The following is a 26885-nucleotide window of genomic DNA, read 5'->3' on the forward strand; positions in this document are numbered from 1 at the left end:
ATAAGGTAGAAAATTTCAGAGACAGCAACCATAATCTTTCAATCCTCCTCAAATAGGGAGGTGATGTCAGGGGACTGAATATTTGTAGGGAGTTAGACCACCTGAATCGCACTTGCAGGGAACTGCTGTCAAAATGGTGGATCAAGTGATCTCTTTCTGCATTGAAACCTTTCTAAAGAAAATCAAGCACCATATAAGTGAATTGAAGGTAACTAGTATAGAAATATGTGGTTTAAACTTCAGGTTACAATTAAAACTCAAAACCCAGTTTATTTATACATTTGAGACTTCAACCAACAATGCAACAGGAAACAATCTAGTGAGGTAACTTAGGGAAATAACTTATCAAAACCTTTATGGCCTTATCATGGCTTATGCTTTCCCATTCAGCTTAGAGTGTACAATTGACATGTCATCTCAGGGTTTTCTTTTTCCACCTGGACAGCAGGTTCAAACTAATTTCAGTTTCAAACTTGGTGTGTGTCATGGTCACTAAAAGCTGCTGCTTATTAACTTTCCAAGTCTAACCTCACTGTCTGAACACTATGACTCTATGGCTCCACGTCATGACATTGTTATTGGTTCAGGTGAGGTGGGGCTCTTGTCAAAATGGTTTAGCTTTTAAAGATAACAGACACTGATGGATGTCATCTCCTGCAATCTCATGACTGGTTCATTAGGGTGTCAATAATCTGGGGCCCATCTCTTCATTATGATTTGTTATTATTAGTTTTGACTTGTATGATAAGTGGATAATTGCTTTGACCAGTTGTTTAGGATTGAGAAATGTATGCTATCAGGGCCCCATTAATGATATTGAGCTCTTTGTCTTAATTTTTATTTAATTCATAAGAGTCTATCCTTAGTAATTTTGCACATGACACCAAAATTAGTGGTGTACTGGGTAGTGAAGAAGGTTACCTCAGAGTACAATGGAACCTTGATCAGATGGGCCAATGGGTTGAGATGTGGCAGATGGAGTTTAATTTAGATAAATGTGAGGCACTGCATTTTGGAAAGGCAAATCAGGGCAGCACTTGTACACCTAATGGCAGGGTCCTGGGGAGTGATGCTGAACAAAGAGATCTTGGGGTGCACATTCATAGTTCCTTGAAAGTGGAGTCAAAGGTAGACAGGACCAGGAAAGAGGTGTTTGATATGATTGCCTTTATTGGTCAGTGCATTGAGTAAAGGAATTGGGAGGTCATGTTGCAGATTACAGGACATTGTTTAGGCCACATATGGAATACTGTGTTCATTTCTGGTCTCCCTCCTGTGGAAAGATGTTGGTAAACTTGAAAGGGGTCAGAAAATATTTATAACGATGTTGCCAGGATTGGAGGTTTGAGCTATAGGGAAAGGCCGAATAGGTTGGGGCTCTTCTCCCTAAAGCGTCAGAGGCTGAGGGATGGCCTGAAGAGGTTTACAAAATCATGAGGGGCATGGATAGGGTAAATAGACATGGTCTTTTCGTCGGGGTTGGCGAGTTCAAAACTAGAGGGCATAATTTCTATGTGAGAGGGGAAAGAAGGGCAACTTTTTCATGCAGAGGATGGTGCACCTATGAAATGAGCTGTCAGAGGAAGTGGTGGAGACTATTACAATTACAACATTTAATAGGCATCTGGATGTGTATATGTATAGGAGGGGTTTAGAAGGATTTGGGCCAAATGATGTCAAATGGGATTAGATTTATTTAGGATACAGCATGGATGAGTTGGATCAAATGATCTGTTTTCATGCTGTGCAGCTCGATGACACTATAACTACAAATTCGCAGAAAAATGTTGTAAAGTGCAGATGTTATAATGATTTTCTTCACAGATAATACAAAGGTATTGAGGGACAGGTTGTATTGAGGAGGTGAGAAGGCTGCTAAAAGATTTAGACAGGGTAGGAGAGAGGGCAAATGTGGGGCAGAAGGAATACAACATGGCAAATTGTGAGGTCGTGCACTTTTGTAGGAAGAACAGAAGCATAGACTATTTTCAAAATGGGGAGAAAATTCAGAAATCTGAAGTGCAAAGGGACTTGGGATTCCTACTCCAGAATTCTCTTAAGGTAATCTTGCAGGTTGAGTTGGTGGTTATGAAGGCAAATACACTGGCATTTATTTCAAGAGGATTAGAATTTAAAAGCAGGGATGTTCTTCTGAGGCTTTATAAGCCTCTGATCAGACCATGTTTAGAGTATTGTGAGCAAGTTTGGACCCCATACCTCAGCAAGGATGTACTGGCCCTCGAGCAGGTCCAAAGGAGGGTCACAAGAATGATCCTAGGAATGAAAGGCTTAATATATGAGGAATGTTTGAGGATTCTGGTTCTGTACTTGATGGAGTTTTGAAGGATGATGGGGGATCTGATTGAAATTTACAGAATACAGAATGGCATTGGCAGAGTGGATGTTGGGAAGGTGTTTCCATTGACAGGAGAGTCTAGGACCCAAGGGATGAGCCTTTAGAGTGGAGATAAGGAGAAATGTCTTCAGCCAGAGAGCAGTGAATCTATGGAATTCATTGCTATAGAAGGCTGTGGAGGCCAGGTCATTGAGTATATCTGAGAGTGAGAGAGAGAGATCGGTTCTTGATTGTCAAGGGGATCAAGGGTTATGGGAAGAAAGCAGGAGAATGAGGTTGAGGAACTTATCAGCCATAATTGAATGGTAGAGCAGACTCGTTGGGCCGAATATCTTAATGTCTGCTCCTGTGACTTATGGTCTATTAATTCCCTCTTTCCTTACCCAGTTGTCCAGTAAGTATTTAACAGAGTGTTAACCTGCCTTATTCAACTTGGAAAGCTGCATGTTCTCTCAATCTGGCTCTGTGAAGTGGAATTTAACTAAACAGGAGCCAAAAATCCTGTTCTACTTTACTTTGTCAAGCGACGCTAAGTAGAATCACATGATATGAAGAATTAAAATCCACATTTGTTAATGTTAAGCAGAATAAAAAATTAATCAATCAATATACTTTGTTTCTTATAAATAAACTAAGTTATTTGGGAAATGCCAATTTTCCTACTGGTCTTACTTTCTTTTTCCTTTAAAGAAAAACAGCCCCCAACTCTTTAAGATGTAACTAAGATTATAAATGCTATCAGATTTCCTTAACCCTTGTTCTTTCAAAAACAGGTAACCTTAAATTATGTATTTATTCTTTACCACATGGTATACATAAAATATTTTTATATTGTAAATAAAAAAGTGCATTCTTTTAATCTATTGTGATGAACTGGCTTTTTTCTGTTAAATTTTGCTGTTGAAATTTTGAAAATAATAATTTATTCCAGTTCATTCCATGCCAAATTCTTCTGTGTGTTATCTTTGGATCAAATGCAATCTTGAAATCTACAGTTGATGAGACTGGTAAAGAGAGTTCTGGTTTTCAAATTGTATAATGCTTGAAATAGGAGTGTATTAATGCAGATTACACTCTATTTGTATTTTAGTATGAATGCCTTGTAGAAGTTATTCAAACTAATTTTAAATTACAGTTAAACCAAGAATCATTACTGAGTCAAGAGGATCTGAGAGTGGAAGTCTGAAGGAAATATCAGTGATAGAAGGAGAGGATGTCACATTGTCTTGTGAAGTGCAAAGTTTTCCACCTCCCATCATCAGTTGGGCCAAAAATATGCAACTTATCTCTCCTTTTTCACCAAGGTAACAAGTTTGAAAACAGATTTCGTGTAGTTCACAATTTTGCATGTTCCATGCAACTGTAGGATAATACCAAAGGTAGAAATTGCAGACTGTTGCCCTAATGAAGGCTGTTGTCAAACTGTTTCTGAGCACAAAATGATTAGTACTATCCACTATTCCCAATTCCTCCGCCTCCGCCGCATCTGCTCCCACGATAAGACATTCCACTCCCGCACATCCCAGATGTCCAAGTTCTTGAAGGACCGCAACTTTCACCCCACAGTGATCAAGAACGCCCTTGACCGCGTCTCCCGTATTTCCCACAACACATCCCTCACACCCCGCCCCCGCCACAACCGCCCTAAGAGGATCCCCCTCGTTCTCACACACCACCCTACCAACCTCCGGATACAACGCATCATCCTCCGACACTTTCGCCATTTACAATCCGACCCCACCACCCAAGACATTTTTCCATCCCCACCCCAGTCTGCTTTCCGGAGAGACCACTCTCTCCGTGACTCCCTTGTTCGCTCCACACTGCCCTCCAACCCCACCACACCCGGCACCTTCCCCTGCAACCGCAGGAAATGCTACACTTGCCCCCACACCTCCTCCCTCACCCCTATCCCAGGCCCCAAGATGACTTTCCACATTAAGCAGAGGTTCACCTGCACATCTGCCAATGTGGTACACTGCATCCACTGTACCCAGCGTGGCTCCCTCTACATTGGGGAAACCAAACGGAGGCTTGGGGACCGCTTTGCAGAACACCTCCGCTCGGTTCGCAATAAACAACTGCACCTCCCAGTCGCAAACCATTTCCACTCCCCCTCTCATTCTTTAGATGACATGTCCATCATGGGCCTCCTGCAGTGCCACAATGATGCCACCCGAAGGTTGCAGGAACAGCATCTCATATTCCGCTTGGGAACCCTGCAGCCCAATGGTATCAATGTGGACTTCACCAGCTTCAAAATCTCCCCTTCCCCCGCCGCATCCCAAAACCAGCCCAATTCGTCCCCTCCCCCCACTGCACCACACAACCAGCCCAGCTCTTCCCATCCACCCACTGCATCCCAAAACTAGTCCAACCTGTCTCTGCCCCCCAACCGGTTCTTCCTCTCACCCATCCCTTCATCCCACCCCAAGCCGCACCTCCATCCCCTACCTACTAACCTCATCCCACCTCCTTGACCTGTCTGTCTTCCCTGGACTGACCTATCCCCTCCCTACCTCCCCACCTATACTCTCCTCTCCACCTATCTTCTTTTCTCTCCAACTTCGGTCCGCCTCCCCCTCTCTCCCTATTTATTACAGAACCCTCACCCCATCCCCCTCTCTGATGAAGGGTCTAGGCCCAAAACGTCAGCTTTTGTGCTCCTGAGATTCTGCTTGGCCTGCTGTGTTCATCCAGCCTCACATTTTATTATCCTTGACCTGTCTGTCTCCTCCTTACCTATCTTCTCCTTTATCCATCTTCTATCCGCCTTCCCCTTTCTCCCTATTTATTTCAGAATCCCCTACCCCTCCCCCATTTCTGAACAAGGGTCTAGACCTGAAGCATCAGCTTTCCTGCTCCTCTGATGCTGCTTGGCCTGTGTTCATCCAGCTCTACATCTTGTTATCTCTGGAGAAACATTCAATTGCCAAAACCTCTGGAATAGCTACAGGTTTCGTTTATGTCAAGTTTATAAGTTATCAATTAATCAACTAAGGTCTGAGGTTAAATCTAAAACTTCAAGGACGAAGGACTTTTAAATTCCATATTCTTAAGGTTCTTGTAAAAGAAGCTGTTTCCTTTTTTCAAAAATTATACCTATGTTTGTGTGAGAATTCAATGTGTTTATTTAATTTTTGGGGTTAGTAAATAATTAAATTCCTCCTTCTGTCACTCAAGAAGACCTTGAAATTGGCCTTAAATTGCATTACCAAACTGAATTTTAAATAAAGAGTAATGTAGTGTTCTAAAAATAATTAAAAATCTTTGTTGCAGCCAAGAAAAAGCTTGAAAGGCAGTGAGCCAATTAATCCCTCCTGGTTATAACAAAATTGGCATGTTCTAAAAGAAAGAACGGGAGTGGGGGAAACAAATTGTTCCTTTGAGAGCTGTTTTAAAAAAAAACCTTCAGAAACGTTTTATTGGGTCTACAATATTAAAGTGCGAAGATGTTTACATTTGATATTAAAGCCTTCATAGAACAGCCAAAGGTAACTTATGAAAATTAAAGGCGTTTTCCTTGGAAGCACTAAGAGGTTAGCTAAGCACTAAGATGTTTTCTTCTTTGGTAGTTCCATGAGAGTGAGGATGACTTTGTTCTACTCAAAGTTTTGTTTCCTATTATGACTAAACATTCCAATGATCTGCACACCCTGCCACAGGTAGGTCAAGTGGTATTTGAAGAGGTGACAGGGATGCTTAGTTTTGCATGCTCCTTCTTTTGCACTTAGTGCCCACCAGGAATTATTAGAAATGCTCAATATGATCTTAGAAAGGATACTCACACTGGAGCACCTATCCTGCCATTGGATTTGCAGGATTCTATGCACACACCATTGGTGATTTTTCTCTAGAGAATTGAGATGTGTGCTGCATATTGTCTGCTCCTGCCACATACAAAATTGCAGGGAGCACAGCTACCCTGTAGACCATAAACTTGATGCTGGGCTTAAAGTCTTTCTCATCAAACACTCTGCTTCTCAGTCAGCTGACACACTGGAGGTGATGTTGGACCTCATCTTGCCTCTTGCTGAAAGTAGTCTGCCATTATGAGAACAGATTCATATTGTCCAGTGGCTTACCATGGATCTTAGTAATTGAGGGATAGCATTATACACTGGGAACTGGCTAGTAGAGGATCTTTATGTTTAGCATAAGGCCTGTTCTTTGGTATGCCTCCACTATTGTCTCAACAATGGTTTGGACGTCTCAGAGTGTGCTTGTAATCACATCTGCAGACTGCAACTCCATGACAAAAATTGGGGTGGTATCGGTTCTTGACCGGAAGAGATGCAAGTTGAATAGTTTTCCACTCATCGTGTAGAGAAGCTGTGCTCCAGCAGAAACCAGTTCTGGTCACCATACTACCAGAAGGATGTGGATGCTTCAGACAGGGTACAGAAAAGATTTATCAGGATGTTGCCTGGTGTGAGGAGGAATTTTAGCTATGAAAAAAGGTTGGATAGATTGAGTTTATTTTCACTGGAATGCAGGAGGTTGAGGGGAGGGGGCGACCTGATAGAAGGTTGTAAGATTATGAATGGCCTGGATAGAGTGGGAAGTAAGAGACTTTTACCCAGGGTGGAGGTTTAATCACTCGGGTTATGCTCAAGGTACTGGTGGGATGGGGGATTGGAAGCTTAAAAGAGATGTGATAGGCAACTTCTTCAAACAAAGGATGGTGACTGCCTGGAATGCGCTGCCAGACGAAGTGGTGGAACAGACACAATAGCAGAATTCTAGACAACTACATGAATTGGAAGGGAATAGAGGGATATGGATCCTGTTAGTGAAGACAGTTTTAGTATGGAAAAGGAAAATGTGTCAGCGCAGGCTTGGAGGGCCAAAGAGCTTGTTCCTGTGCTTCTTGTTTTTTGCTCCTTTCCTCATAGATACGGGATAGAATGTTGCAACAAGAAAGATGAAGAAGGGCATTGGTGTGACTCTAGTTTATGCACACATTGGGTCCATGGTGGATCCATTGGTGAGGTTCACTGCTTAGATGTTGTCATTGCAGTGGGTGCAGAATGGTGATGAGTTTCTGACGACAGCCAAAATTTGATGAGGATGTTCCAGGATCACTCCTGATTGATAGAGTCACATAGAGATGGAGTTTCACTCGAATTGCAGGAAAACACAAGATGCAGAATGAATGGTGATATTGCTGGAAATGGAAACTGAAGACAGTGAAGCCAACAAATTAAAATTGGAACAGCTAAGATAAGAGTTGCATTCCAAAAGAAAGAAGAGCAAAGAGAATTCAGGAACGAAAACAAGAACATCATGGAGAGAGACAAGAAAGGGAAAAGAGTGAAAGGTAGGGAAGTAAAAAATAAGACAAAGGAGTGGAAGTAAGGCCATTTGGCCCATCAAGTCCACTCCGTCATTTAAAACATGGCTGATGGGAATTTCAACTCCACTTCCCTGCACTCTCCCCGTAGTCCAGGAGAGTGAGAGACAAGAGAGTAAGGTAGATACAGAATTCCAAGAAGCTGAAAAGGAGGAAGAGAAGCAGGAAAGGGAAAGAGAATGTAGTTTCAATTAAAGACAACTTAAACTGAGAAGGGAAAATCTCAATAAAGAAGCTCTGTTGAGGGAACCATACCTAACTTAAGGACTGAAGTATCAAAGTTAACCTGTTTAACTCCTATGTTTTATGAGGACGAGGGGCATGCCTTCCTCTTTTCTTTTGAGTGGTTGGCATGGCTGTTAATGTGGCCAGTCTAAAGTGGATACTGTTGTTGCAGAACAGGCTCACAGGGAAAGCTCATGAGATTTACTCCCTTTTGTCTGAAGGGAATGCAATTGACTGACACAGCAAAAGGGGCTATTTTGAGTGCAGATCTGTTAGTGCCAGAGGTGTATTGGAATTTGGACAGCTTAAGCAGAGCACTTTTGATTGGTGGATATGAGCAGTTAAAATTAAGGCCACCTACAGAAACCATTTTTGTTATAGAATCTCTATAGTATGAAAACAGGCCATTAGGCCCAGTAAATCCACACTGACCGTCCGAAGACCATTCCAACCTGACCCATCCCTTGACCTTTCCTTGTCACCCTGCATTTCCCACAACTAACGCACCTGCCGACACATCCCTGAACAGTATGGGCGATTCAGCATGGCCAATCCTCTTAACTTGCACATTTTGGACATGGAAGGAAACCAGACCACCTGGCTGATACCTACGCAGACACATGTATAACATGCAAACTCAGCACAGATGCCTGGGTGTACAATTGAACCCGGGTCCCTGGCACTGCAAGGCAGCAGTGCTAACCATTGAGCTACTGTGCCACACCTCCAGTAAGGTAATTCTTTCCAAGGCATTCAAAAATTCAATTTCCTTTCTGATTAAATACATGTAGGAGAACAAAAGATATCAGTGTCCATACAGGCAATAATTCTGATTGTTGACTGTGCATTAATGCACAGATGTATGACCTCAAGTAGACTGGGATCTGGAAAGTTTCACAAACTAGAGAAAGATAATAACAAAGTAAATACCTGTCGAGAACAGGGAAGTTGAGCAGAAAAAGCAGCAATGACCCCAACAGTTAAACAATGGGATCAGATAGTTTGGAATCTGTCTCAAGTGCTTCCATTGCTGGAAACCAGAGCATGCTGAGGAAAATGGCAGGTTCTGGCACCTCCCAGAGACTAATGCTGTAAGACTGGTATCTGTAGCATTAAAGATGGTCATTGTCAGCTCAGGCATGACTGTTGACCAGAAGAGCTGCCAGGAGTTTGTGTTTAAAGTCACCACCAACTGTTGTTTTAAGCAGCCATGGAGAGATCAGGAATCTGTGAGACATCTGGTGCTGACGAGCCTTACTAGCAGGGGTAATGAAAGATTTTCCATCTGGAAGTAAAGTAAGTTGTGATGTTCTGTTAAGAGTGCTGTTGAAGAAGAATATAGAAGTGCTCCTAGTTAACGTTTCCCGAAAGAATGAACTTGACGTGGATCTGGAAACAATGGGGGAGTGGTCCCAAGCTTGTTAATGCCACTGATTGATATTTTACTGAGAAGTAATTTGTCTGGCAGCAAGATACCTCAAATAAAAAAGATCAGTCCAGAGAGATTGTCAGCAGCAAGTGGCAGAAAGGCTGGGAACTGAGCAGGAGCTCATGAAGAGCAGTAAAACCAATGAGGTTTGAAATGACTGAAGAAGGGCCACTCACATTAAACAGAGCTGAAGACAAACCAGTAGTATGTAAAAAGGGATTCATTTAATTTCTCCTTTTTGTCTAACTTTCCTCTGGCTTTTTCACTGAGGAAGCCTCTTGATATCTCAACATTCAAGCTTTTTTCTTGTTTCTCTCATTTCTGCACAACAGAAACAACCTTTTACAGAATCTGAAAATATTGAATCTTTTTAAGCAACTGTTGTGTGAGTGGGGTATCAAAGGCAGAGAGAGGTCCTTGCACCTATTAACTTGCTGTATTTGGCGTTGAGTTGAGCTTTTCTTTACCTCATTTTTTTTTCCTGATAATTTTGATGTGTTCAGTGGTGTTTCATTCATCAATTGTTAAGTAGTGCCAGCAGCAAAATTTTGACCTACCCTTTTTCTCTTGGCATTGAATGATGTGGTGTTTGTCTCCAAAATGTTCTAGGTTTGCTTGTGCACTTAATTTGTAGTTTTAAAAGTATCCATCACTTTAAATTTAGTTTGTAAACTAGTAATTAATTGAATTATTCCCAAATAGATAGAATAATTAGATTTTCTATTTTTAAACAAATGTATCCAAATACTCTACACGTGGTTAGTCGAAGTAAAAAAGAAGAGTAAAGATATATTAGAGAGCATTCTCCCTTTATAAGGGACATTACCTCAAAGCTGATCGTCTTTTTCGTTCCTCTGACTAGTTCTATGAATCTGTCCTTGGGTCCTTTCAGTAGAATGCTCAGTTTGCTTGAGGACTAGGATTGCAGTGAGTGATTCCTGCTCTTCATGATATGGAACAAGGTCAGGAAACCCTCAGCCACTTACTTGGTAAAATTTACTTCAACAAGCCACGCGTATTTGAATACAGGGGTGGTTTTCACATTTGTCATTTGTCAAAGTACTTGAAAACAGCATATAGAACTGTGTTCCAGCAATTTATTTTTATCACCAGCCTCTACAAATGGATTATATTATAAATTTTTTTCTTGCATTGGAAGGAAACTCAAACAAAGCAATAACCACTGGAAACTCCAATGATTCATTCATGTTTTGTGATTCATTCATTCCAATCTCTTTCATGTTTTGCAAATGAAAAGGCATTGCCAGTCTGAAACCTCCACTCTTTCTGTCTCCATAAATGCCACTGGACATGCTGAGAATTTCTAACTTTAAGTTTTAATTTCAAGTTTCCAGCATCCATAGTTCTTGCTTATGTATAATTTGCCTTATGTAAATCTACATTGCAAACGTTGGTCTCCTGATTTGACAATTGTGAGCTGAGGTTACCAGAACGTCTCACAGTCATTTCATTATCTGTTTATAAAGTACCACAGAAATTATTGTTTGCATTGTTACCTTAAACCTGAAAGCATTTTATAAATTCCATTGTACCTTGTAAGATATTAGCCTTTGTTACTTGTTGGTGAATTTTAATTCAAAATATATTTTATATTTCAGGCATACTCAGCTGTCCTCTGGAGCAATGAGAATTATTGAAACCAGACTGTCTGACAGTGGGCTCTACCTATGTGTTGCCACAAACATTGCTGGGAATATTACACAGTATACTAACCTGACTGTACATGGTATGTTTCCATTTACGTGTAGATCAATGATGTCAGTCCTTTTTTTTCGGTGCCAAAGATCATTTGGAAGGCAAATGGAATTTTGTCCTTTGTTGCTAAAGGGATTGAGTTTAAAAAGCAGAGATTAAATTGCAGCTGTACAAGGTGCTGGTGAGGCCACACCTGGAGTACTGTGTGCAGTTTTGGTCACCTTACTTGCGAAAGGATGTATTGGCACTGGAGGGGGTGCAGAGGAGGCTCACTTGGTTGATTCCAGAGTTGAGGGGGTTGGTTTATGAGGAGAGACCGAGTAGATTGGGATTATATTCATTGGAATTCAGAAGATTGAGGGGGGAGCTTTTAGAAACATATAACATTATGAAGGGAATATACAAGATAGAAGTAGAGACGATGTTCCCACTGGCAGGTGAAGCTGGGTCAAGAGGGCATAGCCTCAAGATTACAGGGAGCAGATTTAGGACTGAAGTGAGAAGGAACGTCTTCACCCAGTGGGTTGTTAATCTATGGAATTCCTTGCCCAGTGAAGTAGCTGACGCTACTTCAGTAAACGTTTTTAAAGCTAAGGTAGATTTTTTTGAACAATAAAGGAATTAAGGGATACAGTAAGAGAGTGGGTAAGTGGATCTGAGTCCACGAAAAGATCAGCCATGATCTTATTGAATGGCATAGCAGGCTCGAAGGGCCGAACGGCCTACTCCTGCCCCTAGTTCTCATAAGATAAGAACATCTCATATGTTCTTATGAGATGCTTGAGGTGAATTCTTTGAGGATCGTTACTGTTTATTGTTTAGCTTGTGATGTTTAGTTTTTTTAACTGCCTGTAGGATCATGCCATATATTTTGACTCTCCAGAAAGAAAAACATGTGTTTTTGAAATTTGTTTGAGTTGAAACATCTATTTGCTTGTGACTCATGTCAGGTTGAATTGGTGTCTCTATCTAGTCTCATTTCTATCAATATTTAATCTTGTTGAATATCTTGAAACAGATCTCAGAATTTGATTACAAACAACTATTTCATTTATAGCCTCTACACTAACACCCATGAGCCAAAATACAAGAACATTGTTAGGTAGAATGACGCAAACTTAGGATGTTTAAAGTGTCACCTGCATTGTTGAAAAGCTTGAGATAATGCTACTTTCCTAATCTAATATTTCATGGAACAGTGCAATGCCCTGTTTAAATCATAGAACATTAAAGCATTGAAGCATGCCACTGGCCTTCTTCACTGTTGTTTACTCATAGTCCTGCATTTCTTTTCTCCCATTTCAAATATGAACTCAGTTCAGTATTCTACTAATCAGCTTCCGTACAAGGCACAGCGAGCAAAACAGCACAACTTATCACTTGCATCATTATGATACAATTCCAAGTGAATGAAAATAATAAGAGCGCTTTTGCAGAAACACTTCAGAGCCTTTCTTTGCTTATTTATTACACTTATTTGAAGGAAAAAGTCACATCCAACTTCATAAACTGCAACGTACAAATTGAAATACAAATTAATACAACTCTACTCCCTGGTTAGTTGCTCTTGAATATTTCTTGGATGTCTTTTGACCTTTAGTGCCCTAAATTAGTCTCCAAGATGTTATAAAGGTTATTTCCACAGGTGAAACAATCCTGGCAATTGAAATTTTTAAGTGTGTCAGGTGCTTGACAGTGCCACCATGTGTGCTGTCTTGACACGCTTTAGGTATTATCTACATGGGTTTTACTATGGGGATCATAAAGAAGGAAAAATTAATCCCATTTGCCATTACATTCCTTGAATACAAATATACTAACCTCTGATGCAAATAAATTCATGGTGCTTGGAAATTAATATACATCAGACTTGTGGTAAGATTGGCTAGAAATGATGACAATTGCAGCCTTAAGACGTGTAGTTTTTTGAAGCAATCATTTAATTGAATTGAAGTGAATTTTGGGGACCATTCTATAAAGCTGCATGGAGAGCATTTTAAATGCTGGAATACTTCAGAGGTTATTGAATGCAGTTTATTTTCAAGGGAATATGTACAAGAATTACATTATGCATTTTGTAGACTAATTTTTCCACAAAAGCTATTTTTGGTGTTCTGTAAACAATGGTTTCTAAGTGCTCTTCGCCACATTTTAAAGAATATAGCCTGAACTTTACGATCAGTGACAGAGGAACAAACTCTAGTGGTGAAGACTGTTACACCCTGAGAAGAAGCAGTGTATCACTGACAGTAACTTGCAGATTTAATAGTGCATCTGCACATGCTGGAAGTTGCTGAACTTACTCTATAATTACAGTCTTACTGTTTTTCTTATTGCAAAGTCCAGGCTGCATATGTTTTCACTCATTCAGTAATAACTGCTCCATGTAAACCAGAGCCTCTTTTTATAACAAGCCCTGATGTAACACACTTTCCATTTATTTACTTTTTATGTGACTGCTAAACGACACACATCATAAAGAAGAGGCAAGAGGTTCTTGAAGAGAAAGGTGTCGAGGTTTGATTTGACAAAAAGAACCACAGAGCCACTGCACCAGTGTGAGCAAAGTAGAGCAGGCAGAAGTGAGTGGCAGGCTGAGGAGTTGAGATCAGGATATCAAGCAATTATCTACCCTAAGATTATCAATGACAGTTAATAAATTAATATTGAAAAATGTACAGTCTAGTAAGGTACAGGCTCGTATACCTGCAGTTAATACTTCTCTGCCTGTCTGACAGGATAAGCATCACTTTCAGTTCAAAGAGTATAAGAGTAGCTTTGCAATAGTTTAAGGTAGGTTTGTGAATCATTTTTTAATGTTAATTAGCCTTCATTTGAAGAAATGGACAGCTTACATTGTTACTCAGATGGCTAACTTATATATCAGATTGTTTTGCTGTCTTGTACTATCTGAATTTTAAGTCTAACGTGTTTAATATTTTAATTCAAATGTATTGCACTGAAGAAATTCTATCATGAATCTCACATTGATTACTATTCTTTAGTTCCTCCACGAATTCGGCCTGGACCCCGTGTCATAAAAGTCCAAGCAGGTCAGAGGATTGACATTCCCTGTGATGCATCTGGTGTGCCCAGTCCAACTATAACATGGTATAAAGGAAGTAACAACATTTTGCTAGATAACAAACAGCACAGTGTGGATGCTGAAGGCACGCTAATAATTGAGAAGGCCCAACTCACTGATGATGGAGTTTATAAATGTGTTGTCAAAAACGTTGCAGGTCAGGATGAAGTAAATACAACTGTCCAGGTTCATGGTGAGTATTAATTGAGACATAAATAAGAACATATTTTTGACATTATGTTGAAGAAATAAATGAGGGTGTGAATGCAGTACTGGTTTCTAATGCATAGAGTTTGTTTGTAAAACTGGCATGCTGAAGTCACATTTGAACCTTATCCCTTAATACCTTTGCTGAACAAAAAAACCCTCAGATTTAAAATTAACAACTGATCCAGCATCCCACAGCCATTTGTGGAAAAGAGTTTCAAACATCTGCCAGTTTGTAGAAGTGCATCCTAACGTCTCCCCTGAATGGTTTGGACTTAATTCTCAGATTATGCCCTCTGGTTCTAGAATCTCCAGCCATTGGAAATAGTTTATCTAACTGGTCTTTTTCCTGTTCATCTCTTACAGACTTCCATCAGATCACCCTTAACCTTCTAAAGTCTAAGAAAACAAGCCTAATTTATATAATTGCTCCTTATAACTTAAACTGTGAAATCCAGGTATCATGCTTGTAAACCGCCATTGTACTCCATCCAAGGTCAACATATCCTTCCTCAAGTGTGGTGCCCAAATCTACTCATGGTACTCCAAAGTAGGATCTGACCAGGGTTTTGGCTAGCTGTAGCATAACATCTAAATCCTTACACTCCAGTTCTCGATACATAAAGGCCAGCATTCCATTATCTTTCCTGATTATTTTCTGCAGTTTTCGGTTCATGGCATTTTAAAGATCTATGGAGCTGTATGTCCAGTTGGGACATCCACTGTATTCGATTTCATACCATATGGAAAGCACCCTGATTACTCCTTTTTCAGTCAAAAATAGACAATCTTATGCTTGCTTATTATGAACATCATCTGCCACCATTTTACCTATTCACTTAGTCTTAATCTATCAATATCTTGCTATCATGTTTACTGTCTACAAAGCTGCCTAACTTTATGTCATCAGCAAATTTGGATATATGACTTTCTACTCCAGTGTCCAAGATGTTACTAAATAAAATGAATAATTGAGGCCCGAATACGGACACCACTGGTCACATCCTGCTAATTTGAATAACTGTCCATTATCTTGACTTTCTATCACTTACCGCTTAAGCAATTTCCTAGCCATGTCAGTAATTTGCCCTCAATTTGGTGGGCTTCTACCTTAGTTAACAATCTCTTCTTATCTTCGTTTTATCTTATGCCTACCGTAAGTCGATACAAACAACATCCACAGGCATTCCCTTGTACACTATCCAGTTATCACTTAAAAGAAAATTCAGCAAGGTTTGTCAGGTATGATCTACCTGCCATGAATCCAGTGGACTCACATAATTGTAATGTAATTGTGACTTTTTTATTTTAAGCACAAAATGTTTATAACTCAAGTGGTCGTTTATTTGGACATTCCCTGTGCTGAAAGCTTCCTTTTTGGGGAAAAAAACATAGCAACTTTACTTACACTTCCCTTTTTGGTGATGATCTTCAATTTATGCTCTTCTTATTAGCACAGAACAAACTCTGGAATTAGTTTTCTGTACTACTTAATTCAGGAAATGTCTTTAATGGAGTCTCAAAGAAAATCTGCATGATTAAATTAGTGTGAGAGAGATAGTAGGAACTGGCGATGCTGGAGAATCTGAGATAACATGGTGTACAGCTGGATGAACACAGCAGGCCAAGCAGCATCAGAGGAGCAGAAAAAGTCTGACGTTTCGGGTTAAGACCCTTCTTCAGAAATGGGGGAGGGAAAGGAGATTCTGAAATAAATAGGGAGAGAGGGGGAGGCGGTTAGAAGATGGATAAAGGAGAAGATAGGGTGAGAGGAGACAGATAGCTCAAAGAGGCGGGGTTAGAGCCAGTAAAGGTAAATGTAGGTGGGGAGTTAGGGAGGGGATAGGTGGATCCATGGAGGATGGACAGGCTAAGGAGGCGGGATGAGGTTAGTAAGTAGGAGATGGAGGTGGGGCTTGAGGTGGGAGGCATGGTTACGGAGGCGGGAACTAGCTGGGCTGGTTTTGGGATGTGGTCAGGGGAGGGGAGATTTTGAAATTTGTGAAGTCCATATTGATACCCTTGGGCTGCAGAGTTCCCAAGCGAAATATGAGATGCTGTTCCTGCATCTTTTGGGTGGCGTCATCATGGCAATGCAGGAGGCCCAGGATGGACGTGTCGTCCGAGGTGTGCGGGCCGGAGTTGAAGTGGTTCGAGACTGGGAAGCCTAGTTGTTTGTTGCAAACTGAGCATAGGTGTTCCGCAAAGCAGTCCCCAAGCCTCCGCTTGGTTTCCCTGATGTAGAGGAGGCCACAACAGGTATAGTGGATACAGCATATTACATTAACAGATGTGCAGGTGAACATCTGTTTCATGTGGAAGGTCTTCTTAGGGCCTGGGATGGGGGGTGAGGGGGGCAGTATAGGGGCAGGTGTAGCCCTTGCTTCGGTTGCAGGGAAAAGTGCCGGGTGTGGTGGGGCTGGAGGGAAGTGTGGAGCGGACAAGGGAGTCATGGAGAGTGTGGTCCCTACGAAAAGCACATGAGGGTGGGGAGGGAAAAAAGTTAGTGGCGTCAGATTGCAGATGGCGGAAATGTCGGAGGATGATGCGTCGGATTTGGAGGTTGGTGGGGTGGGGGTGGTACATGAGGACAAGGGGAATTCTGTTTTGGTTATTATTGCGGATACGAAGTGTGAGGGATGAGTTGCAAAAGCACAGAGCAGAGTTTCAGAAACAGTAGGGGTGACACAGAAACAGGTGCAAGAATTCCTTTCAAGTTAGACGTCATTGAGACTCAGCGGCCAACATTGTAAGTAGACATGATCGAGGGCATTTTCAATCACTGTGGAGAGGAAGTTGCAGCCCTTGAAAAAAGAGGACATCTGGGATGTTTGTCTTTGATTGAACAATTTGCATTTAAATCACACCTCTTAAATTTAAAAAAAATCGAACAGTACTGCATGCAAGTGTAAACAGATGGATGTAAAACATAAGTGATATTGGGAATAGTTATAAAAAGATTGTTTGAAGAGTTAGGTTTTAAGGAAATCCTCAACGAAAAGGTAGAAGGTTTGATGGAAGGAATTTCTGATGATATGGTCTTTATGGTGCCAATAAATGCAAAAAAGGCAACATTTGTTAGAGTGGACTAGAGTATGGAGAAAGATACAACGTTGGAGAAGACTGCAGAAAAAGCAAAAGCCATAGAGGGACTTGAGTGTGAGGTTGAGAATTCTAATTTTAGATATTGAGAGGACTTGAAACCAATGTAGACCAACAAGAACAGGAAAAGATAGTGACATTTGGTACAATATAGGATACAAACCATAGAATTTTGGATGTGCTGCACTTTAAGGAGAGGTAGATGATGGAAGGCCAAGAGAACAGTTGAATTTTTTTTGTTCTCAAGGCAGGAAAAGCACAGAGGAGAGTTTCAGAAATAGTAGGGGTGATGCAGAAACAGGTGCAAGAATTCCTTTCAAGTTAGAAGTCATTGAGACTCAGCAGCCAACATTGTTAAGTAGACTGGTTCAATCTGTTGATGGAATGGATGGAATCAGTGATGAGGAAGCAGAATTTGGTCATGTCAAAAACAAACTCTTTGGTCTTCCCAAAGTTTAACTGGAGAGAATTGCACCTTTTTCACAATTGGATGCCTTTCAATTAGTTCAGCAGCCCAAAGGCAATAAAGGAATTAATAGTTATGGTATAGAGGTGGAGCTAATTGTTACCAGTATTTTCGTGATGGTTGACCCCATGTCTCCAGTAGATGCCACTGAAATGTAGATGGAAAGGAGGTGGTTAACACATATATTCATGGGGTAACTATTGGGTGGGAGTGGGTTGAATTGAAAACTGGAGTTGTTCTGGATACAATTGAATAGATAACAATGGAACCAATCAAGGACAATTTGACTTAGTATAGGAAATTGACCAAAGAATAATGATATAATCATGAAAATTGGGTATTAATTTGGGAGGTTACAAAATGTTTACCAATTTTGAAAAGGAAAGAGTGGTTGCAGATGATGTGGCAGTTTTCAGAGAGACATAGAACATAGAACAGTACAGCACAGTATAGGCCCTTTGGCCCACGATGTTGTGCCGAACTTTTACCCTAACGCTAAGGTCTATCTAACCTCCATCCCTACCTTACACTATCATCCATATGCCTATCTAATAGCCACTTAAATGCCCTTAATGAGGCCGACTCCACTACCCTCTCCGGCAATGCATTCCACGTCCCGACCACTCTCTGTGTAAAGAACCCACCTCTGATGTCTCCCCTATATCTACCTCCACTTACTTTTTAAAACTATGCCCCCTCGTAATAGCTACCTCCACCCTAAGGGAAAAGTCTCTGGCTGTCTACTCTATCTATACCTCTGATCATTTTGTACATATCAAAGCAAGTCTTCTTTTGAGGATGGAGGTGACAATGTTGAATTTGAATGGGACAAGGGGGAGCATCCAAAGAGATGGAGGTAATTGCAATATGAGATAGAATGAGATCCAAGAAGGGAAGCTAGTTGCTCAAGTGTTTAATTCGAGTAAGGTCAAAGGAGCAGGAGATGGATCTGAAGATCAAGATGAATTTCATAATGTTTGAGATATAGAAGGAAATAAATTGCAGTGAAACCTGCGCTTAGAACTCCAGCAGAGTGGAGCAATGGAGGAAGTACTTGGCAAAGTGTAATGTGGGGAAGTAACAGAAGAAACTACTTGTTATCTTAATAAGAAAGTCTACAAATGTCTCATAGTTATTGTTGGAGATGAAAGAGCAGTGGAGTAGATACAGTTGATGAAAAAGGTTTTCATTGCCAGTTATTCCAAAAGTAGTGTTTTTTTTTCATTAGGAGAGTCAGGCCTTGTAGCACTTCATACGGTGATGGAGAGCTTAACCAATTAGAGGTCAGACATGCTTAAATCAGCACCTTTTAAACTTGATGAATTGAGTTGATTGTTATTATTTTTTCATAATTTTACAGAACCTCCTACAGTCGAAGACCCAGGACCTCCATACAGTAATCCTTTCCAAGAGAGAGTGGCAAACCAGCGTATTGCTTTCCCCTGTCCAGCCAAGGGTGAGTCTGGAAAATGCATATATTATGGACTTTAAATCCTTTGGAACATACTGCATTTTCCATTCCAGGTAACACTGTGGTTAGATGGTTTGTGTTAGTTTTCACATTGCAGCGGAACTTCCCATACCAGAATAGAGAGCATACCGCATGGATAATGGGAATTGGCCAATAATTGGACATCAACCAGAGGGTGATGGGAATCTGAAATGCACCACTTGGAAGAGTAGTTGAGGCAGGAAATCTCTCAAACTTTAGAAAAGAAAACTTGGATGAGCCCTTGAAATGTCATAACAGTCAAAGTTATTGGCTGATTGCTGGAAAATGGGACCGCTGTGGATTTAGAGTAGTTTTTGTCAGTTTCGATGTAGTGGGCTGAAGGCCCTCTTCTGTACTGTATAATTTTATGGTTCTGTAACTACTCCTCTTAGTATTTGAGACATGGCTATTTGGTTGATCTCCATGCAGTGTGTTGTCACGCAAACTGCTGGGACACAGTGCAGATGTGACTGTAACACATCCACTCATTTAATAGATCATTGCTGATGATCATAACAAGTTGTCTGACTTTATATTTTCAGTAAAAGCGGAAGACAGAACTACTGTGAGCCCATGAGTTCTGAATGAAGTGGCAAAGTGCAAAAAGGCAAGGGAAGGTACAGATGCTGCAGCTAACCAAGGAGGTGCAAAGTGAGTGGGTGAACAGCCTTAAGCTGCACTTACTGATGCATGAGCTAGGCACCTATTCCATTGTGCAAAATCTACAGACAGCAGGATTACAGTGAAAGATACTGATGCACTCCAAAGTGCAGGATTGAAGTGAGAGGTTTTTTGTAAGTGAATCAGAAATGTGTCATAATGATGTGATGAGGCTGGTGCACATCTGATGTCAACATAAGTGGATGTGGGTGTGCAGGTGGTCACTGCCATGGAGCACATGCTGAGATTTTGGGGAATACTGTCCATGTGGGAAGACCTGGAGGAACAAGTGGTGAGCTGAAACCACCAGATCCATGCTCTGGCTTCTATATTTGTAAATATCATTGTTTGGCTTTTCTTTAACACTGGGTAAAAAAGAAATTGCATATGAATGAGGTGAGACTTATGAGATGTAAATGCATGTTGATTGATGATATAAACTAGTGAGATTCTTATCTACCATTCAATCATTGGCCTTAAAATTGAACTGCATGTTCTCAATGTCAAGAATCCAATTTTCCCAATATCACCAAAATTTGAAGTTGAACTTTACTGCCTGGAGAGAAGACTGAGAGGAGATTTGAAAGATATTTTCAACATCATGAGCGGGCTGGGCAGAGTAGATAGAAAGGAGTTGCTCCTGCTCATAAAAGAAAAAAAATGAATGAGGAGACATAGATTTAAACTGATGTACAAATAAAGCAAGGATGATGTAGTTTGAGGACGGAATGCACTGCCTGGAAATGTGGTGGATGCATACTCGAGGGGATTTTGGATAGATATAGTTTGCAAGTGTACAGGAGGAAAAAACAGGAGATTGGCACTAGGTAATAGGACCAGTTAATTGAAGTATATAATCAAAAAGATTTCCCCTAGGAAAAATAGTGGGAGTTTCTTCAGGAGAAAAAGTTGTCAGCTCAGTCTCAAGGATTATTTTTTAATGGTAAGTGCTGTCTTTAATGACCAAACAGTCGTATTTTGCAAGACCAGTACACATTAGGAAACATTATAGCTTCAAATGGGGTGAAATCTGCAGTTCTTAAATATACACTGAGCATTTGACTATCCGCTCAAAAATATTTCCAAGAATTGAGAGCAATAACTGCAGCTCATCTCTTGCAGATGTTTTTCACATCTGTGAAAATATCATTGCCAGCAGGGGACACCACATAAATCAGCCTGTGAGAGAGTTTTATCTGCAAAGGAAATCAAACATTTCAAAACAAGTCTAAAGCTCAGTTGCTTTGAGCAATGATATACACTATTACCAAATGAATGATCAACAGACCCAACACTGAGTCATGTCTGTAAGCAAAAAAAAGCATAGATTAAAAACTTTTGACATGATCTCAAACCCAAATTTCCTGCCATTTATGATGCCATAATATGGCACTGTTCTTTTCAAAGGAGTCAAAGGTACTTGGTTGATCATAATCCATCTGTACAAATTGCAGAGACTTTTAATGCCATGCCTCCTAAATAAAGGACAACACACCATCAATCAGGTTCCATCCTTGAGTATCCTGCTCAAAGGCAAGTCATTGGTGAATTATCTGCTGATGTTTTAATCTGAGTCATTTTCTAGTACTGTTTTTATCAATGGTGGTTTGTTATTGCTTTCCACTTTCATTGGAAAGGACAAGGTGTAAAGGCACCTTGTGTCAGCACAGGGTGTCAGCTAGAATGGGAATTGGACCTGTGCTGTAAGCATTTTTCTGAAATACATGCTGGCCACCTCAGCAAACCAAGCAAACCAGGTAGTGGAGATAATGGGAACTGCAGATGCTGGAGAATTCCAAGATAATAAAATGTGAGGCTGGATGAACACAGCAGGCCAAGCAGCATCTCAGGAGCACAAAAGCTGACGTTTCAGGCCTAGACCCTTCATCAGAGAGGGGGTTGGGGAGAGGGAACTGGAATAAATAGGGAGAGAGGGGGAGGCGGACCGAAGATGGAGAGTCAGTGGGAGAGAGATTCCCTGAGGTTGGTCCGGAGGGAGGAGGGTAACTTCTTCAGGTTAGGCATCCCTGGAAGAGGCTTCGCAGTGAGGTTAAAATAGTATCAGAGATAATGGGAACTGCAGATGCTGGAGAATTCCAAGATAATAAAATGTGAGGCTGGATGAACACAGCAGGCCAAGCAGCATCTCAGGAGCACAAAAGCTGACGTTTCGGGCCTAGACCCTTCATCAGAGAGGGGGATGGGGAGAGGGAACTGGAATAAATAGGGAGAGAGGGGGAGGCGGACCGAAGATGGAGAGTCAATGGGAGAGAGATTCCCTGAGGTTGGTCCGGAGGGAGGAGGGTAACTTCTTCAGGTTAGGCATCCCTGGAAGAGGCTTCGCAGTGAGGTTAAAATAGTATCAGAGATAATGGGAACTGCAGATGCTGGAGAATTCCAAGATAATAAAATGTGAGGCTGGATGAACACAGCAGGCCAAGCAGCATCTCAGGAGCACAAAAGCTGACGTTTCGGGCCTAGACCCTTCATCAGAGAGGGGGATGGGGAGAGGGAACTGGAATAAATAGGGAGAGAGGGGGAGGCGGACCGAAGATGGAGAGTCAATGGGAGAGAGATTCCCTGAGGTTGGTCCGGAGGGAGGAGGGTAACTTCTTCAGGTTAGGCATCCCTGGAAGAGGCTTCGCAGTGAGGTTAAAATAGTATCAGAGATAATGGGAACTGCAGATGCTGGAGAATTCCAAGATAATAAAATGTGAGGCTGGATGAACACAGCAGGCCAAGCAGCATCTCAGGAGCACAAAAGCTGACGTTTCGGGCCTGGACCCTTCATCAGAGAGGGGGATGGGGAGAGGGAACTGGAATAAATAGGGAGAGAGGGGGAGGCGGACCGAAGATGGAGAGTCAATGGGAGAGAGATTCCCTGAGGTTGGTCCGGAGGGAGGAGGGTAACTTCTTCAGGTTAGGCATCCCTGGAAGAGGCTTCGCAGTGAGGTTAAAATAGTATCAGAGATAATGGGAACTGCAGATGCTGGAGAATTCCAAGATAATAAAATGTGAGGCTGGATGAACACAGCAGGCCAAGCAGCATCTCAGGAGGCCTGCTGTGTTCATCCAGCCTCACATTTTATTATCTTGGAATTCTCCAGCATCTGCAGTTCCCATTATCTCTGATACTATTTTAACCTCACTGCGAAGCCTCTTCCAGGGATGCCTAACCTGAAGAAGTTACCCTCCTCCCTCCGGACCAACCTCAGGGAATCTCTCTCCCATTGACTCTCCATCTTCGGTCCGCCTCCCCCTCTCTCCCTATTTATTCCAGTTCCCTCTCCCCATCCCCCTCTCTGATGAAGGGTCTAGGCCCGAAACGTCAGCTTTTGTGCTCCTGAGATGCTGCTTGGCCTGCTGTGTTCATCCAGCCTCACATTTTATTATCTTGGAATTCTCCAGCATCTGCAGTTCCCATTATCTCTGATACTATTTTAACCTCACTGCGAAGCCTCTTCCAGGGATGCCTAACCTGAAGAAGTTACCCTCCTCCCTCCGGACCAACCTCAGGGAATCTCTCTCCCATTGACTCTCCATCTTCGGTCCGCCTCCCCCTCTCTCCCTATTTATTCCAGTCCCCTCTCTGATGAAGGGTCTAGGCCCGAAACGTCAGCTTTTGTGCTCCTGAGATGCTGCTTGGCCTGCTGTGTTCATCCAGCCTCACATTTTATTATCTTCAAACCAGGTAGTGGCCTGGTTTTTCCAATGGCCATATAATTCTTTCTGCAGCATAAATGGAAGATGCACAAGGGCACACTGTGCAATCTTCAACGTAGCAGACTCTGGGCGAATTGCCAGGGAAATTGAAGATTTCACTGGGCAATCTCCTGAAATTATCCAAATAAGTCAAGAACTCAGAGATGTACTCAGGTTAATTCAATAGTTAATCTGGAAAAGTCAAGCTATTTAAAAACCTAGTCTCACTTCTTGATGTAGAAAATCGCAATACTTGTACAGCAGAAAGTTTGCCTTATACAGTGTTCGCTATTCGTCAATGGAGTTACAGCCAATTTGTGGCAATGAAACACGTTATTGCAGAACTACATGTAAAACAAGAGGTTATTGTGCTAGAAGGGTAGGGTGCCAGGTATTAAACTCAAATCCGACTTGCCACATTCAGCCCCACCTACTCAGCCACCAGAACCTGACCCAACACTACCCCTGTCCTCCCAGGACCCAATACCCTCTCTAAACATGGTATGTGAGATGCCCCATGATGAGAGCTGACAATCCCCTTGTCTCTCTGGGACCTGCCACATTCCTGCCACTGAATCCAATAACCACCCCTCCAGGGCCCTAATGTCCATGTCATCCTATCCAAATGCCCCCTCACCCATTGGGACCCAGCACCACTCAACCCTGCCCACCTTGGGGTCCAAAATTCTTTTCCCTACCACTGGATCAGATACCACTACTCCACCTCCCTGCCACAGGACCTGACATAGCCCTCCTGTCCCCTGAGACCCAATGTCCCCCTACTCCATGGAACCCATCATCTTTCCTGCCCTTGCTGGTCCTACCCACTTCAACCTACCCTGATTGCTCCATCACTTACTTATCACCCTTCCCAGCTTGTTCCTTGATGGCCTATCTATTCGGCTCCCAGGCATCCAACATTACATACAACTCACCCTATCACAACTCACCTAGCATCCCATTCACCTGGCACCCTAACCTTCTCGCACAATAACCTCTTGTTTTACGAGCAATTCTGCAATAACGTGTGTTTCATTGCCACAAATTGGCTGTAACTCTACTGATGAATAGCGAACGCCGTATAACACAAACTTCCCGCTGTAGAAGTATAGCGATTTTCTATGGTGATTTCCCTATAGCGCGATTTTCTGCAGCAGTTTTCTAAAGCGTGATTTTCTATAGCACGAGGTCGCACAAGAACGCAACTATTGTGTTTTAGGGGAATTACCTTTATGTCCGTATTTTCACAAGAGTTAAGGAAGTGGATGCTTATGTTGCAGTACCTTTAAATCCCAGAATGTGGCATCTGACTGCTGTGAAAAGGGTAGAATGATGCATCCCTGGAACTGGCCCATTGGCCTACCAAGACTATGCCAACACGTAATGTCTTTTTGAATTAAAACATTTTGCCGCTATTCAGTCCAAATCCCTTGAGTGTCTGCCTATTTGTATACTTGTACAATATTCCACATGTGGCCTAACTGAAGTTCAGTACAACTGCAACATGACTTGCCACTTTATATACTTTGTATCTCAGCATGCTATATGCTTTCCTGACCACCTTATCTATTTGTGTTGCCACTTACAGGGAAATATGGACTTGTACACTGAGATCTCTTTGTATGTTGAAGGATCTGCCAGTTATGGTAATCTTCCCTCCAGCATTAGATCTCACAAAATGCATCACCCCACAATTAACTGGATCATACTCCATTTGCCATTTTTCCGTCCGAATCTTCAGACTATCTATGTCCTATTGTGTCCTCCTCGCCATCCTCAAATCCCCACAATCTTTGTGTTGTCTGCAACTTCCTAATCAAGTAACCAACATTCTCCTCCAAATATCATTTATATATGTTACAGACAACAGGGGTCCCAGCATTGATCCCTGCACAAAATCACTGGTCACAGATTTCCAATCTGAAAAATACGCTTCCACTACTAGTCTCGTCTTCAGTGATTAAGCCCCTTCTGTATCCATCTTACCAGGTCATCCCAGATGCCATGTGACTTTACCTTTTGTATCAGCCTGCCATAAGGAATCTCGGCCAAAGGCCTTGCTGAAGTCCATATAGACAACATCTACTGCCTTAGCCTTGGCAATTATCTTTGTCACTTCCTCAAAGCACCCAGTCAACTTTGTAAGACATGACTGTCACTGCATAAAGCAAAGCTACCTATTGCTAACGAGTCTATTTTCTTGAAAAGCAGGTAAATTCAATCCCTAATAATCTGCAGTAATTTCCCTACCACTGAAGTAAGGCTCACCAGCCTGCAATTTCCCAGGTTATCCTTTTTGCCCTTCTGAAACAAATTCATAACATTGGCTATTCTCCAGTCCACTGGGACATCTCCTGTGACTAAGGAGGTTATGATGATTTTGTACCCAAATAATTTCCTCACCTGCCTCCCTCAGCATTCTGGGATAGATCCCAACAAGTGCTGGGGACTAGTCTACCTTAATGCTTTTCAAAATATCCAACACCACCATCTTTTTCACATTGCCGTAGCCTAGAACATCAACGTACCCTCCCCAGACTTACCAGCCACCATGTCCTGAGATAGTAGGAACTGCAGATGCTGGAGAATCTGAGATAACAAGGTGTAGAGCTGGATGAACACAGCAGGGCCAAGCAGCATCAGAGGAGCAGGAAGGCTGACGTTTCAGGCCTAGACCCTTAATCGTGTTTGCCAAGGACATTTCACAGCTCCTTTTAGCTTTCCTCATTCATTGTTTGAGTTCTTTTCAGCTATCTTTGTATTCTTTGAGAGCTCTGTCTGCATTCAGTTTCCTAAGCCATACAAATGTCTCGTTTTTTTTTCCCTTTTGACCAGTGTCTCACTAATTCGTCATCCAAGTTTCCCACATCTTGCCAAACTTATCCTTCATTTTCATAGGAACGTGCTGATCCAGAACTCTAATTAACTGGACGTTGAAATATTTCCACATGCCAGATGTGAATTTACTGTCAAACAGCCACCCCAATCTACATTCCTCAGTCCCTGCTTATTATTGCGGTAGTTAGCCTTCCTCCAATTTAATACTTTCACCCAAAGACTACACTTGGCGCATCCATTAATAGTTTAAAACT

General features: G+C 41.8%; 1 protein-coding gene across 5 annotated transcripts in view; it reads left to right on the forward strand.

The window, feature by feature from the left end:
* Positions 1 to 26885, forward strand: part of hmcn1 (hemicentin 1) — a 545704-nt gene that overhangs the window by 232918 nt on the left and 285901 nt on the right. For all 5 annotated transcript variants that reach the window (XM_059647829.1, XM_059647834.1, XM_059647832.1 and 2 more), the window contains 4 exons: positions 3492 to 3660; positions 10983 to 11110; positions 14085 to 14357; positions 19300 to 19395. In XM_059647829.1, coding sequence (XP_059503812.1) covers positions 3492 to 3660; positions 10983 to 11110; positions 14085 to 14357; positions 19300 to 19395 — 666 coding nt within the window. The remainder of the gene's footprint in view (positions 1 to 3491; positions 3661 to 10982; positions 11111 to 14084; positions 14358 to 19299; positions 19396 to 26885) is intronic.

This window comes from Stegostoma tigrinum, chromosome 8, assembly GCF_030684315.1.
Source record: "Stegostoma tigrinum isolate sSteTig4 chromosome 8, sSteTig4.hap1, whole genome shotgun sequence".
NCBI lineage: Eukaryota > Metazoa > Chordata > Chondrichthyes > Orectolobiformes > Stegostomatidae > Stegostoma > Stegostoma tigrinum.